Source organism: Pseudochaenichthys georgianus, chromosome 13 (genome assembly GCF_902827115.2).
Source record: "Pseudochaenichthys georgianus chromosome 13, fPseGeo1.2, whole genome shotgun sequence".
In the NCBI taxonomy this organism is placed as follows: domain Eukaryota; kingdom Metazoa; phylum Chordata; class Actinopteri; order Perciformes; family Channichthyidae; genus Pseudochaenichthys; species Pseudochaenichthys georgianus.
The window spans coordinates 16,842,633-16,857,201 of NC_047515.1; the positions used below are offsets into that span (position 1 = coordinate 16,842,633).

A 14,569-nucleotide genomic window follows, 5' to 3' on the forward strand; every position below is an offset into this window, starting at 1 on the left:
AGGAATATGAAATGTTTGAAATTAACTTTTTCCATCCAAAATCGGAATCACAACTGTGCCAGTCTACTGTAGCTCAAAATGCAGATCCATTCAAAGATACAGACAGATGTTTGTTGCCTGACTGACAGCTAAAACTAAGAAGGCATAAGCCATGAAAAAAACATTGTGTATTTTACATTTGATACAAAAAGAAGCATGCTCACACATTTTTCCTACCTGCAATCATGTCGTCCACGGAGCTCATTCTGAATAGCACCTGCTGGATGAGGCCCACCTCAGTGCTGGTCTGCAGGTTTCGAACACTTTTCCGAAGGATAGCAGTGAACATGCTCCAGATCTCAGCCTGGCAGGTGACGTCACAGTGACCCAGCAGCTCCACCATGCAGCCGATGCTCTCTGCATCTTGGATAATGAAGTTGGTCTCCAGATCAAACTCACCACCCACCAACTGCAGAATAAGATAAGACAGAAAAGTTTGGATTGTTATGCCTCTCACATGCTGCCTAAACTATCTTACACTGAACAAAAATATAAATGCAACACTTTTGTTTTTGCTCCCATTTTTCATGAGATGAACTCAAAGATCTAAAACATTTTCTATATACATAGGGTTATACAATTAACCCTTGTTCTCTACCGTCCACCAGGCACCTTGGGGGACTTCTTGGAGGAATTAGATAATCTCCTCTCATACATCCCTGAAACTGGCCCTCCCGCTGTACTTCTCGGAGACTTCAACCTCCAGACAGGGAAGATAGCTGAACTAACATCTCTTTTAACCGCCTTTGATTTCTCACTGTCTCCGTCCCCACCAACTCATAAAGCTGGCAATGTCCTTGATCTCATATTCTCAAGGAACTGCTCTACTTCTAACCTATCTGTAAACTCGCTCCACACATCCGATCACTTCTTCATTTCATTCTCTTTACCCCTTTCCAAACATAACAAACTAATCTCATCCTGCACCTGTCCGACGTAACCTTTGTTCCCTCTCCCCCTCTACCCTTGCCTCATCGGTTCTCTCAGCCCTCCCTTCCTCTGACTTGTTCCAACTCCTGCCTCCAAACTCTGCTACAGAAACTCTCCTCTCTACTCTCTCATTCTCTCTGGACTCTCTCTGTCCTCTCACATCTCGGCAGGCTCGTCAGTCCCCTCCTGCTCCCTGGCTAAATGACGCACTGCGTGTGTCAGAAATTAAGTTAAATCAATGTTTTGATGAAATAAAGTTTAAACATACCGTCAGTTTAAATGTTGTTTTATACTGAAAAACCAGATGTTCTTGTGCACAACCAGTTGTTAAGCTTTTATTCTGAAAATCCTTCATCTCCGGTTAGCATTTAGCATGTGGCTAATATACCATTTACTATAGAGGTGAATTTAGTAGCGATATGACACGGAGTGTTGCACACCGAAACCTACTGATTTCAACACTACAACTATAGACGTCGAGATATTATTATTGCTGAATATTAAATGAAGGTACAGTTTATTTGAATACGTTATTGTTTACAGATGTGGGTAGCATGTGACAACATCCGGAACGACCGGAAACCAAACTGCCGTGAAGTATTTCCTGTATTTTTTGGAGTATTGATTACATCGTTTAGAATGTGTTAAATGAAAAGTCATGAAAGAGTTAAGGAGGAGAAAAGGCGTGTTTAGTTATATATTTAATGTACAATGTCTGAATCCTCTGTAATGCGCAACAACGAACATTGGAGACGTGGAGGGCCGATCCCCAGCAGCGCAAACCGGCACACGGGAGGAGCCAGCAGAGGATATTTAACAGCTGAAAAAGTGGTTCTCGCTCTCTTCCTTTTCGCTCACGAGAGCAGATCACAGCTGTTTTTCTGTCTGAACAATATTCTGCTTGTGACACTACCGCACCTTTTTTTTTTAAATTAAAGTACCCAAATTGAACCTTCTCAGTGACTCAATAAGTCTCTTTTTTAAAAGCTGCTCTTCTGGATGCGAGAATAACGATCACAGTTTACACATGCTAATAGAATCGTCCTTAGGGCAGCAGAGATCGGAAACGGTGGAAATCCAAACACCATGACGACCTCCTAACCTATCAGGCTCTCCTCTCCTCTTTCTCTGCTTCGATCTCTCAGGCAAAAAGCACTTTCTTTCAAGATAAGATCCAATCTTCTTATTCCAATCCCAAAAAACTATTTTCCATCTTCTCCACCCTCTTGGACCCCCCCCCAAAGCCCCTTCCCCCTCCTCCCTTCTGTCAAGCGACTTTGTTAACCACTTTGAAAAAAAGGTTGATGATATTCGCTCTTCTTTTTCTGACTCACCTTTACTCACGGCTGGGTCACCAGACCCTCCTTTCACCCACACACTAACCTCCTTTTCCCCTCTCTCTCCAAGTGAGGTTCTTACCCTCATTACCTCTGCCCGTCCTACCACCTGTCCTCTGGACCCTATCCCTTCAAACCTCCTTCAGACTATCGCTCCTGATATTCTACCGTTTCTCTCCCATTTCATCAACACTTCTCTAACTTCTGGTCACTTTCCAAACAGTCTCAAGGAGGCGAGAGTAAACCCTCTCCTAAAGAAACCCACTCTCAACCCGTCTGATGTTATAAACTACAGGCCTGTCTCTCTCCTCCCGTTCCTGTCTAAAACACTTGAATGTGCCGTCTTTAAACAACTCTCCTGTTATCTCCATCAGAACAACCTTCTGGATCCGCACCAGTCTGGTTTCAAGGCAGGTCACTCCACAGAAACTGCCCTCCTTGCTGTCACTGAGGAACTGCACACGGCTAAAGCAGCCTCCCTCTCTTCTGTCATCATCCTTTTGGACCTGTCTGCTGCATTCGACACGGTGAACCATCAGATCCTCCTTTGCACTCTCCAGGAACTTGGAGTTTCAGGCTCTGCACTTTCCCTCATCACCTCATACCTCAAAGACCGCACCTACAGGGTTACTTGGAGAGGGTCGGAGTCCGACCCTTGTCAATTAACTACAGGGGTCCCTCTGTTCTTGGTCCTCTCCTCTTCTCCTTGTACACAAACTCGCTCGGATCAGTCATTAGCCTGCATGGTTTTTCATACCACTGCTACGCTGACGACACCCAATTAATTATGTCCTTCCCCCGCTCAGAGACCCAGGTCGTTGCACGCATCTCTGCTTGTCTAGCTGACATCTCTCAGTGGATGTCTGCTCACCACTTCAAGCTCAACCTTGACAAGACTGAACTGCTTTTCCTTCCGGGAAAAGATTGTCCCACTCTTGACCTGACAATCAACATCGGCACGTCTATTATTTCCCCGACTCAGACTGCAAGGACTATGGGTGTGACACTAGATAACAACCTGTCCTTCACTGCAAACATAGCTGCTACAACCCGTTGCTGCAGATACACGCTTTACAACATCAGGAGGATACGTCCCCAGCTGACCCAGAAAGCGACGCAGGTTCTGGTCCAGACTCTCGTCATCTCACGTCTAGACTACTGCAACTCCCTCCTGGCTGGTCTACCTGCATGTGCCATCCGACCTCTGCAGCTCATCCAGAATGCAGCTGCTCGTCTGGTCTTCAACCTTCCTAAATTCTCCCACACCACGCCGCTCCTCCGCTCCCTCCACTGGCTTCCGGTAACTGCTAGAATCCACTTCAAGACAATGGTACCATGCTGCGAATGGATCTGGCCCTTCCTACATCCAGGACATGGTTAAACCGTACACCTCAGCATGTGCACTCCGCTCTACATCAGCCAAACAGCTCGCTGCACCCTCAATGCGAGGGGGACCCAAGTTCCCATCAGCAAAAACACGTGGGTTTGCTATCCTGGCTCCAAAATGGTGGAATGAGCTCCCCATTGATATCAAGACAGCAGAAAGCTTACACACCTTCCGGCGCAGACTGAAAACTCATCTCTTTCGACTCCACTTCGAGCGATAGAACAATTAACAAAGCACTTATATACTAATAAAGGACTGGGCGGTGGTGGCGAAGTCCATAGGGACTTGGCTTAGCAACTGGAAGGTCACCAGTTCAAGTCCCGGAAAGACCAAGTGCTACCGAGGTGTCCCTGAGCAAGGCACCGTTCCCTACACTGCTCCCCGGGTGCCGTACATAATGGCAGCACACTGCTCCTAACACTAGGATGGGTCAAATGCAGAGAAACCGTTTCGGTACCTGTACAGTGTAATGACAATAAGTTGAATCTATCTATCTATCTATCTATCTTATCTAAAGCCAGTTGAGTAGCACTTGAAATGTTTTTGCTCTATGAAACCTGATATACTTATATGATTCTGTTTTCTTCAAGTTTGTATTTTGTTGGTCGAACGCACTTATTGTAAGTCGCTTTGGATAAAATCATCAGCTAAATGCAATGTAATGTAATATACACAAAATAACCATTTCTCTCAAATATTGTTCACAAATCTGAAAAAATCTGTGATAGTGAGCACTTCTCCTTTGCCGAGATAATCCATCCCACCTCACAGGTGTGGCATATCAAGATGCTGATTAGACAGCATGATTATTGCACAGGTGTGCCTTAGGCTAGCCACAATAAAAGGCCACTCTGAAACGTGCAGTTTTGCTTTATTGGGGGGGTCATGGGGGGGTCCGAAAACCAGTCAGTATCTGGTGGGACCACCATTTGCCTCACGCAGTGCAACACATCTCCTTCGCATAGAGTTGATCAGATTGTTGATTGTGGCCTGTGGAATGTTGGTCCACTCCTCTTCAATGGCTGTGCGAAGTTGCTGGATATTGGCAGGAACTGGAACACGCTGTCGTATACGCCGATCCAGAGCATCCCAAACATGCTCAATGGGTGACATGTCCGGTGAGTATGCTGGCCATGCAAGAACTGGGATGTTTTCAGCCTCCAGGAATTGTGTACAGATCCTTGCAACATGGGGCCGTGCATTAGCATGCTGCAACATGAGGTGATGGTCGTGGATGAATGGCACAACAATGGGCCTCAGGATCTCGTCACGGTATCTCTGTGCATTCACAATGCCATCAATAAAATGCACCTGTGTTCGTCGTCCATAACATATGCCTGCCCATACCATAACCCCACCACCACCGTGGGCCACTCGATTCACAACATTGACATCAGAAAACCGCTCACCCACACAACGCCACACACGCTGTCTGCCATATGCCCTGAACAGTGAAAACCGGGATTCATCCGTGAAGAGAACACCTCTCCAACGTGCCAGACGCCATCAAATGTGAGCATTTGCCCACTCAAGTCGGTTACGACGACGAACCGGAGTCAGGTTGAGACCCCGATGAGGACGACGAGCATGCAGATGAGCTTCCCTGAGACGGTTTCTGACAGTTTGTGCAGAAATTCTTTGATTATGCAAACCGATTGTTGCAGCAGCTGTCCGAGTGGCTGGTCTCAGACGATCTTGGAGGTGAACATGCTGGATGTGGAGGTCCTGGGCTGGTGTGGTTACACGTGGTCTGCGGTTGTGAGGCCGGTTGGATGTACTGCCAAATTCTCTGAAACGCCTTTGGAGACGGCTTATGGTAGAGAAATGAACATTCAATTCACGGGCAACAGCTCTGGTGGACATTCCTGCTGTCAGCATGCCAATTGCACGCTCCCTCAAAACTTGCGATATCTGTGGCATTGTGCTGTGTGATAAAACTGAACATTTTAGATTGGCCTTTTATTGTGGCCAGCCTAAGGCACACCTGTACAATAATCATGCTGTCTAATCAGCATCTTGATATGCCACACCTGTGAGGTGGGATGGATTATCTCGGCAAAGGAGAAGTGCTCACTATCACAGATTTGTTCATATTTGTGAAAAATATTTGAGAGAAATGGTTATTTTGTGTATAGATAAAATGTTTTAGATCTTTGAGTTCATCTCATGAAAAATGGGAGCAAAACAAAAGTGTTGCATTTATATTTTTGTTCAGTGTATGTTGATTTAATGCTCAAGAAAATAGTGCAATATATTAAACTAAACCTTGGCACCAAGGTTCGCTCTCTGACCCAACTTTCAACTCTGTTCTTGATCATGTTTTTTCTCTGAGGGGATATAAGCCAAGTGAACTCTGCCACTTGGCTTATACTTGGCTGCCACCGGGTTTCATTCCGACCTGCGGACCATCTACCCTTTTCATAACCTCTGTCTCCCCCTTCCAAATCCTTCTTTGATCATTTTTTTTTTTTTTAAAACAAGTTTACAACATGACATTGCAATGTTTTTGGAAAAACAGTTTTGCTTTTAATGCTAACCAAGCAAACCAACTCTGGGGTCACGCACTACCCTACTTCTCCCAATAACATATGCATATGAGAGTAGATGAAAAAAACAACTTGTAAAATGCAATGTGTTTAAGTGCAATCAACATATTACATTTTTGTAAGGGTAGCCTGGCTCCTTTGCTGCGAATCAACATCAATATCATCCCTGTAGGCAACACAAATCGCCCCTGTACTACCCAAGCAGGGGTCTATTTCTTTAACCATAACTTATGCACTAAAAAGGGCTGGAAATGTGCACTACTTTCCAAAATTAAATTAGTATAATTTGTGTGTGTAAAAGTGTTACAGTGAACTGTGAGGAAAACAGAAATGGCATCTTGTTCACACGCTGACCTCATCCAGTCATCTCACCCTGGACATCTTCCCCAACTGCACGGACTGTATAAAAAAGCCTTGAAAAAGTCTGGAAACAAAGCTACTGACATCTTTCCCATTCCATATACTTGTAATGAGTCCTAATCATAATGCAATGTTTACTTCCTGTGACAGCAGTAGGCCTATATGATATCAATGATGACAGCAAATCTGTTCTCGTCATTCTGTAGCTCAGCTGTCAGAGGGATAGACGGCAGGGAAAAACAGTATAGAGCCACATTTTCACATCTTTGTGGAAAGACTAACCAAGATGGTTTTGGTTTGTCAAAATGGGCCACCTGCAGATTAAAGCCAAAGGAGTTAGCCCCAAAGTTAGTACCAACGACAGCATAAGGAATACCAATATATCAACTGATAATACAAAGAAATTACTTTAAGGATCCAGCGGGAGTACAAGGTAGTTTACATTAAAGTAAATATCTTTTTCAGACTAAAGGCTTCCCTGTTTCAGCCATTGCGACACATCTCAGGCAGTATATAGCACGCAAGGAATGGAACGAGCCACGAGCTCCCGACTGAACCTCTTCAATCTTCAGTGCCTCACCCATTAATTACACTATCCACAGGCACGTCACAGTCTTGAGAAGTGGTGTAATTGCAGATTCAGATCCTCAGAATAATTTGTACCCATTATGTTACAAGAGGGAAACAAAGGCATGGATTCACTGATTAAACTAAGTAAAGAGCAGAGCTTCCCTGAAGTCTACGGAGTAAATCAATGCAGAGTTTGAATACCACTCAAGTTGAGTGATGTGAACCCCATAATCAATGCTAGAAGTAAATGACTACATTCTTTGTAAACAAGAGGAGCCTGTTTACATATTTCAACAGTAAGGATGTGAAAGAAGTTAAGAAAGTTAAAAGAAATACAGAATTTGTTTAGAATCATCATGTTACCCCAACATATCCAAGAAACCAGTTAAAACCCATTCTAACTCTCTCTGTGCCTTGTTTATTATTTTTGCTATTACCTATCAAAAGCAGAAAAATGCCAAACATTGTAATTAAACAAGAACTAACACTATACACTTGTCTATTTATACTGCCACAGTTGACAGGACAATTCTGACAAAACCAAATCTATACGTTTTAAAGACTCTGAGATGGACGTGTAATTGGCGCTCATCTCGTGAAGGGTATACAAATGTTTGTACCGACAAGGACTGTTTACTAGAGTTTCATTAGGACCAAATGGGCACTCTAACTGCGTCTCTCTGCAGAGATGGAGAACCTGTCAGAAAGAGAACAATCTGCAACGCTCCATTAATTATACCTTCTTGGTGGAACAGCTAGAAAGATGCCTCTTCTACTGTAAATGAAAGGCATATGGGAGCTGGTTACCTGACAGCACAAGACCAACATATTCTTTGTATTCTGTACAAAATAATAGAAAGTTGGTCTGAAGGACATGAGAAAACCAAGAGCTGGCTTATACTGTTCCAACAAACAAGGGGATGACGGTTGCAGTGTTACCAATATTACTGAGAAAAAGGCTCAATGCAGAGGGTTTTTTAAGTAAACACTGATTCCCCTTAGCACGTAGTACGCATTCATCTTTCAGGACACAAAGTCAATGCTGCAGTGGTCTGAGTGTCTAGTGACCATGGAACTTACTGAGGTCTGGAGTAAAACCGGTTTAAAATCTGTGGAGAAACCTAAAGACTGTAATTTATTTGACTGTATCCATCCAATCTGACCAATCCAAAAAACAGCACAAATGCTGCACCATGTGGTAATGGTAACAGGACTTGTGATGCGATGCGCCTTTACAGTCTGAAGGTTAGGGAAGTATCCTATGTATATCCTAGTCAAATAGATATTTCTGTTTCACATTTCCAAAATGTGCAACACTAGTCATTTCTGTCTAGTACACAGCTTATTGATGTATGCCGAACTATATAACATGACATTTCCAAAACCTTTTTTAAACAGGCAATGCTTTATTCAATTAGAGTTGTATATTTAATATTTTAAAGTACAACTGTCTAATTAGGACCTACATTTATGTTTAAAGGGAACAACAGCAGCCGTAAGAGGCACAGACAAACATTCAGAAAGAATGCTCGCTTCCTCTAAAACTTCACCAGCAGAACTAAATGTTTCATTTTCTTCTCAGCTCCCTGCTGGCTCTGCAGGACTTATCTAAAACACTGTAACAGCAGGAAACAGTGGCAATGAAAGAATAAAAGAGGCTGTATACTCATTTTTCTGGCCCTTATCTCTGACTTTTACTCCTGATGGGTTTTGGCGATAGTATAGTCTGTTAGCCTTGGTCTGTTACCACAGTTAAAGTTAAACCAATTGCAGCTCAGCGTGATGGTGGAATGAGCTCTGCTGCTAAATCCTTCCTCACTGAGAATCAAAGATGATAGCCCTATCAGTAATCTGCACAAAACAGCAGGAGCTGCTTTGGGATGGACACACGTTCCAATACATTTAGATGCAAATGAGTCAGGACATTCAAAGAAACAAATGGTAATATCACAATATACCTTCTTTTACTGCTGGGCTGCTGTAATAAATGATACGGTAAAGTGGTGCTAACGTTTTTTGTACTCCCTGTATTGAATTAAATTATAAATTCCAATTTATATCCATCATGATATTTGATTAAACATCTTCACTATTTAACTATTTAACACTATTTAAAAAAAATACTTTGTAATGCACTTTTGCAACTCTTGACTGGAAACAACTGAATAAGAATTAAGATAATATCTGTTTGTTAAAGTAGTCAGCCTGTCATTAAATTACAAACCACAACCTATACTTATAACAATATCATCAGATGGATTCATATTTATATGAAAAAAGGAATCATGAATTCTGCTTAGTTTATTACTGCAGGCGTTATCGTGCCATTTGGTCACCATGTTGCCATGAATCTGCCAGTCAGTCTGTGTTGTGCCTCTGTTGGTAACAGTTGTCATTGGACCCGAATATCTTAAACTCAGCATGTTTCATGAGTACAATGGGAAATGAAAAACATTTAAAAACTAAATTATCATTAGACTTTCAGATCTTTAAACAAATAATAACACTGAAATGTTGATTGATATAGAAACTCAATATTGACTTGTCTCGGGAAAGCAACCTATTTCCCCCCTGAATATGCTACCTTGTTAAACATGAAATCCATGTTGAAATGAAAAAAAGAAAGCTAGTTTGATTGTAATCTTGTAAGTTACTTTTTGGCAAGAAACTTGAAAATACATTTTTCTGAGGGAGATGTTTTATACAGCAATATGTAATAGATATTAGAGGGAGTGTATGTTGAATTAAATGAGATGTATTGCATTGTTTTTTCACTGTATTGAATTGGAATCATGGAATGTCTTTACTGAATATCTGGTATCATCATGACATCCTTAATTTCAGTACACCATCTTTTCTAAGTCTTTGCCTCACTAAAAGGTACAAATAAAAAGATTATGGGCTGACGGAAACTCTTTCGGGTACTGTCTGTGTTGCATTCGAGTAAAGGCCCTGACACACCAAGCAGTCACCAGAGGACTAGCCGACGCTGAATTCGGCTGTTGCCTGGCCGTGTTCTCCTGCGTTTTGGCCATGTGTCGCACGGGAACACACCGCACCGACTTCAGTGCATGAGTGGCAATAACTCTCCTTAGCAGCAGGCGGCGGTAGTGTGTATTCGTCATTCAAAAGAGGCAACAACCGGAAGACAGAGAAGAAGAAGAGTATCTTTTCTCCGTAATATCATACAGAGCTGGCCTCTCCTGGATCAAGGTGATGAGCAGGTCTTCGTTTGCATCATTCCAGATCGCCATGATGAGATGAAAATGAATAGCAGTCTGTGCGTGCCTTCTTAAATCGTTTGTTTACGTCCCTCACTTCCGCTTCGCTTCTCATGCACTGATTTGCTAGCTGAACAGCCAATCAGAGTGATTATTTGGTCCGACTGCCAGACCCGATGCATGGCCGATTCAACATGTTGAATCGGCCATGCATCGGGTCTGGCAGTCCAAATAAGGCGTGTCACGGTCGACGGTGCGGGACACACCAACCTGACTACGGCGCCGCGAATGCCCGACAGCCTCTGACGGCCTCTGACTCCCAAAATCGGGTTGGTGTGTCAGGGCCTTTAAAGACAACTTTTCAGTAAGCATATCAAATGTCAGCTTAGGCATTTATCATAGCACACCCACCCAACCAATCCTCATTCATATCATTTCCACTCAAACACAAATGCAAATGGAATTCAATATGTTGATGTTTCTTTGAATACAGCATAAGTAAACATCAAAGAGGCGTGATAGTTCTATATAGTGTGAATGCACTGAGATGCAGAGACCCACAACCACACACACACACAGACTTCCAGAAAATCTCAGCCATGTGGAAGCACAGTGTAATGAAGGGGAGCAAATTAAGCAGCCAGCAATCCATTCTGAAAAATTCAAATACTCATGTGCTGGTTCAAATCAGGGTTTTGCAGAAACTAAAGCTAACCCATGTTCCTGTCCCCAGGAGAGGGGCCCACAGATGGAGAAAACCTGCCTCTTGCTGCTATGGCTAATCATATAATTTAAATTAAGAATATCTGCTTTGGATTATTAAAACGCTCAGAAGCTCAGTGAAGCTTCAAGTCGATGATTCGCAAAGCAGAGAGGAAGGTTATAGAAACAACACAAGACTGTGAGGCAGGAGAGTAATACCACTTGAATTAGGCTCTAGCTATTATCTATCAATGCAGCTCAAGCTGGCAGACCTGTCAGAGTGCTTACATGAGAGTTGTGAGTGACAGCTAGCTCTCTTCACTGTAATAGCACAGAGACTTAAGGCCCTGACACACCAACCCGATTTTGGGAGTCAGAGGCCGTCAGAGGCTGTCGGGCATTCGCGGCGCCGTAGTCAGGTTGGTGTGTCCCGCACCGTCGACCGTGACACGCCTTATTTGGACTGCCAGACCCGATGCATGGCCGATTCAACATGTTGAATTGGCCATGCATCGGGTCTGGCAGTCGGACCAAATAATCACTCTGATTGGCTGTTCAGCTAGCAAATCAGTGCATGAGAAGCGAAGCGGAAGGGAGGGACGTAAACAAACGATTTAAGAAGGCACACACAGACGGCTATTCATTCTCATCTCATCATGGCGATCTGGAATGATGCAAACGAAGACCTGCTCATCACCTTGATCCAGGAGAGGCCAGCTCTGTATGATATTACGGAGAAAAGATACTCTTCTTCTTCTCTGTCTTCCGGTTGTTGCCTCTTTTGAATGACGAATACACACTACCGCCGCCTGCTGGTAAGGAGAGTTATTGCCACTCACGCACTGAAGTCGGTGCGGTGTGTTCCCGTGCGACACATGGCCAAAACGCAGGAGAACACGGCCAGGCAACAGCCGACTTCAGCGTCGGCTAGTCCTCTGGTGACTGCTTGGTGTGTCAGGGCCTTTAGAGAGAAGGGCTTTCCTTTCACAAACGAGAGGTGAAAATTAGCCATAATGACTCACAGTCGCCCTTGCATATTGGTCTGATATTCACTGAACTGCTAACAGGCTTATATTCACTTTCACCTGGCTGGCCAGTAAAGAATGGGAACATGTGATTGTACAGTTTCAAACACCATGACACAATTCCATCAGATTAATGATAAAAACCTAGAGGACATTATACAACTTCTGAAATCCTCCTCCTGCTGCCTTGATATTATTCCAACAGGGTTTTTCAAAAATGTTTTTCCTTGCATGGCCTCAGATCTACTTCATATAGTAAACAAGTCTCTTCACTCAGGTGTTTTTCCACAGGCCCTGAAAACTGCAGTCATTAAACCGCTCTTAAAAAAGCATAATCTAGACCAGGGGTGGCCAACCCGCGGCTCTCGAGCCGCATGCGGCTCTTTGCCTAGTTTCATGCGGCTCTTCAGTTCATATCGAATTGTATATGTGTGAGTTTGGGGGAGAGACACTGACTCCTGACTAGTGTTGACGGTGTACCGATACTTGAAAGGTACCGCGATACCCTGCCGTTAAAAACGTGACTATTCCTCCGATTCATTAGTATCGGTACTTTAAGAATGACGGGGGAAAGTACTCCGGTGAGAAAGCGCTGTTTAATAAGAGCCGTGTGTGTTCAGCGCTCTGCTTCCACTCCCTGCACTGCAGCTGTGCCTGCAGTCCCTCCCTCTCAAGCACGCTCTAAGTCCCTCCCCTCTCTCGTGCACGCGCTAGCTGCCAGAGCATGTGAGAAAACTATAGGTTACTTACGTAACCCCAGTTCTCAGAGTAACATGAAGTGAGATGTCTCACTATGGGATGCGCCTCATCGCGGAGCAAACAGAAGCATCAATCTCATTACGCCAATCCCGATTGGCTGGTGATCTTGACGTCAACGTTAGGGGAAATCACCCCCTATAAGTAGCTTGCGCCACGACGCATGCGTCATTCAAAATAAGCACCTCTTCTCTCTTCACCATAGCAAGGAGGGCCGTCTGGTGAGACATCTCACTTCATGTTACTCTGAGCACTGGGGTTACGTAAGTAACCTATAGTTCTCATTCATAACACTCCGTTCGATGTCTCACTATGGGATATTGTAGCTCCCGTATTGCCAGGCGAGCTTATCTCGAAGACCACCGACCAACCGGAATTTAACAGGTGGAGTCCCGACTCAACAAGGTGCCCAGCACTGCTCGGGCCACGCTTGGAGCGGATACGCCCAGCCTGTAAAAGGGCCAAACGTGTGCGAGTGCGTCCACGCCTAACGGTGCGTTTAGGTCGCGCATCGAAAAGAACAGCTGACACTGAGCATTTTCTCTTGATGCGAACAGATCCACCGCGGCTCTGCCATAACGCACCCACAGCTGGCTCACAATCCTTGGATGTAAAGTCCAGTCTGCATAAAGTGGTGTACCTCTGGACAGCAGATCTGCCCCGAGGTTCGACACACCCGGTACGTGCGTCGCTCTCAGGGAGAGGAGATGCCCGCTGCTCCATAGGATCAGTTTGCGTGCCAGCATGTGTAACTGGAGAGAACGCAAACCCCCTTGGCGGTTTATATACGATATTGTCGTCGTATTGTCTGTCCTCACGAGGACATGGTGTCCTCTGAGAAAAGGCAGGAAGTGCTTTAGGGTGAGGCACACCGCTAAAAGCTCCAGGTAATTTATGTGTGCCCGCTGGAGGTCTCTGCTCCAGAGACCCCTCACCGGGCGGCCTTCATAAATACCTCCCCAGCCTGTCAGACATGCGTTTGTGGTGACCACCCTTCGTGAAAGGACAGCACCCATAGGCACGCCCCCGGGTTTAGTTTTAGAGCGGCTACCCAGCGCTGAAACTCCCTCATGTGTAAGCGTCCTAGTCGTACGACCAGGATGGCTGACGCCATGAGCCCCATCAACCGCAGGCATGTTCTGAAGAGAACATGTTTGCTACGCTGGAATAAAGCGAGACAAGCTCTGAAAGCTTTCACTCTTTCCGCTGACAGGCGAGCTGAAAAGGGCACCGAGTTCAGGTGTAACCCTAGGAAGAGTACAGTCTGCGCGGGGCACAACATGCTCTTCTCTGTGTTTATTATGAACCCCAGGTTGAGCAGGTGCTTTACGAGAACATTTGTCTGCGTAATAGCCTCGTGCTCCGACTGTGCGAGAAGCAGCCAGTCGTCCAGGTAGGTCGCCAAGCGAATACCCTGTTGTCTTAACGGGGCTATCGCGGCTTCCGTACATCGTACAAACACTCTTGGACTGAGAGACAGGCCGAAGGGAAGTACTCTGTATTCGTAACAGATCCCCTGAAATGCGAACCTCAGATATTTCCTGTGTGGATAATATACTGGGACGTGGAAATACGCATCTTTCAGGTCGACTGATGTAAACCAATCATCTTGTCGCACGAGACGCAGCAGGGATGTGTGAGTGAGCATTCTGAATTTATATCTTTTTAGATATTTGTTCAGAACCCTCAAATCCAG

The 14,569-nt window shown here is 44.6% G+C and overlaps 1 protein-coding gene across 1 annotated transcript in view; it reads right to left on the minus strand.

Annotated features, from left to right (window-relative positions):
* LOC117457231 (neurobeachin-like) overlaps positions 1-14,569 on the minus strand; it is a 223,104-nt gene that overhangs the window by 152,174 nt on the left and 56,361 nt on the right. The window contains exon 2 of the mRNA XM_034097171.2: positions 217-448. Within this exon, the coding sequence (XP_033953062.1) occupies positions 217-448 (232 nt within the window). The remainder of the gene's footprint in view (positions 1-216; positions 449-14,569) is intronic.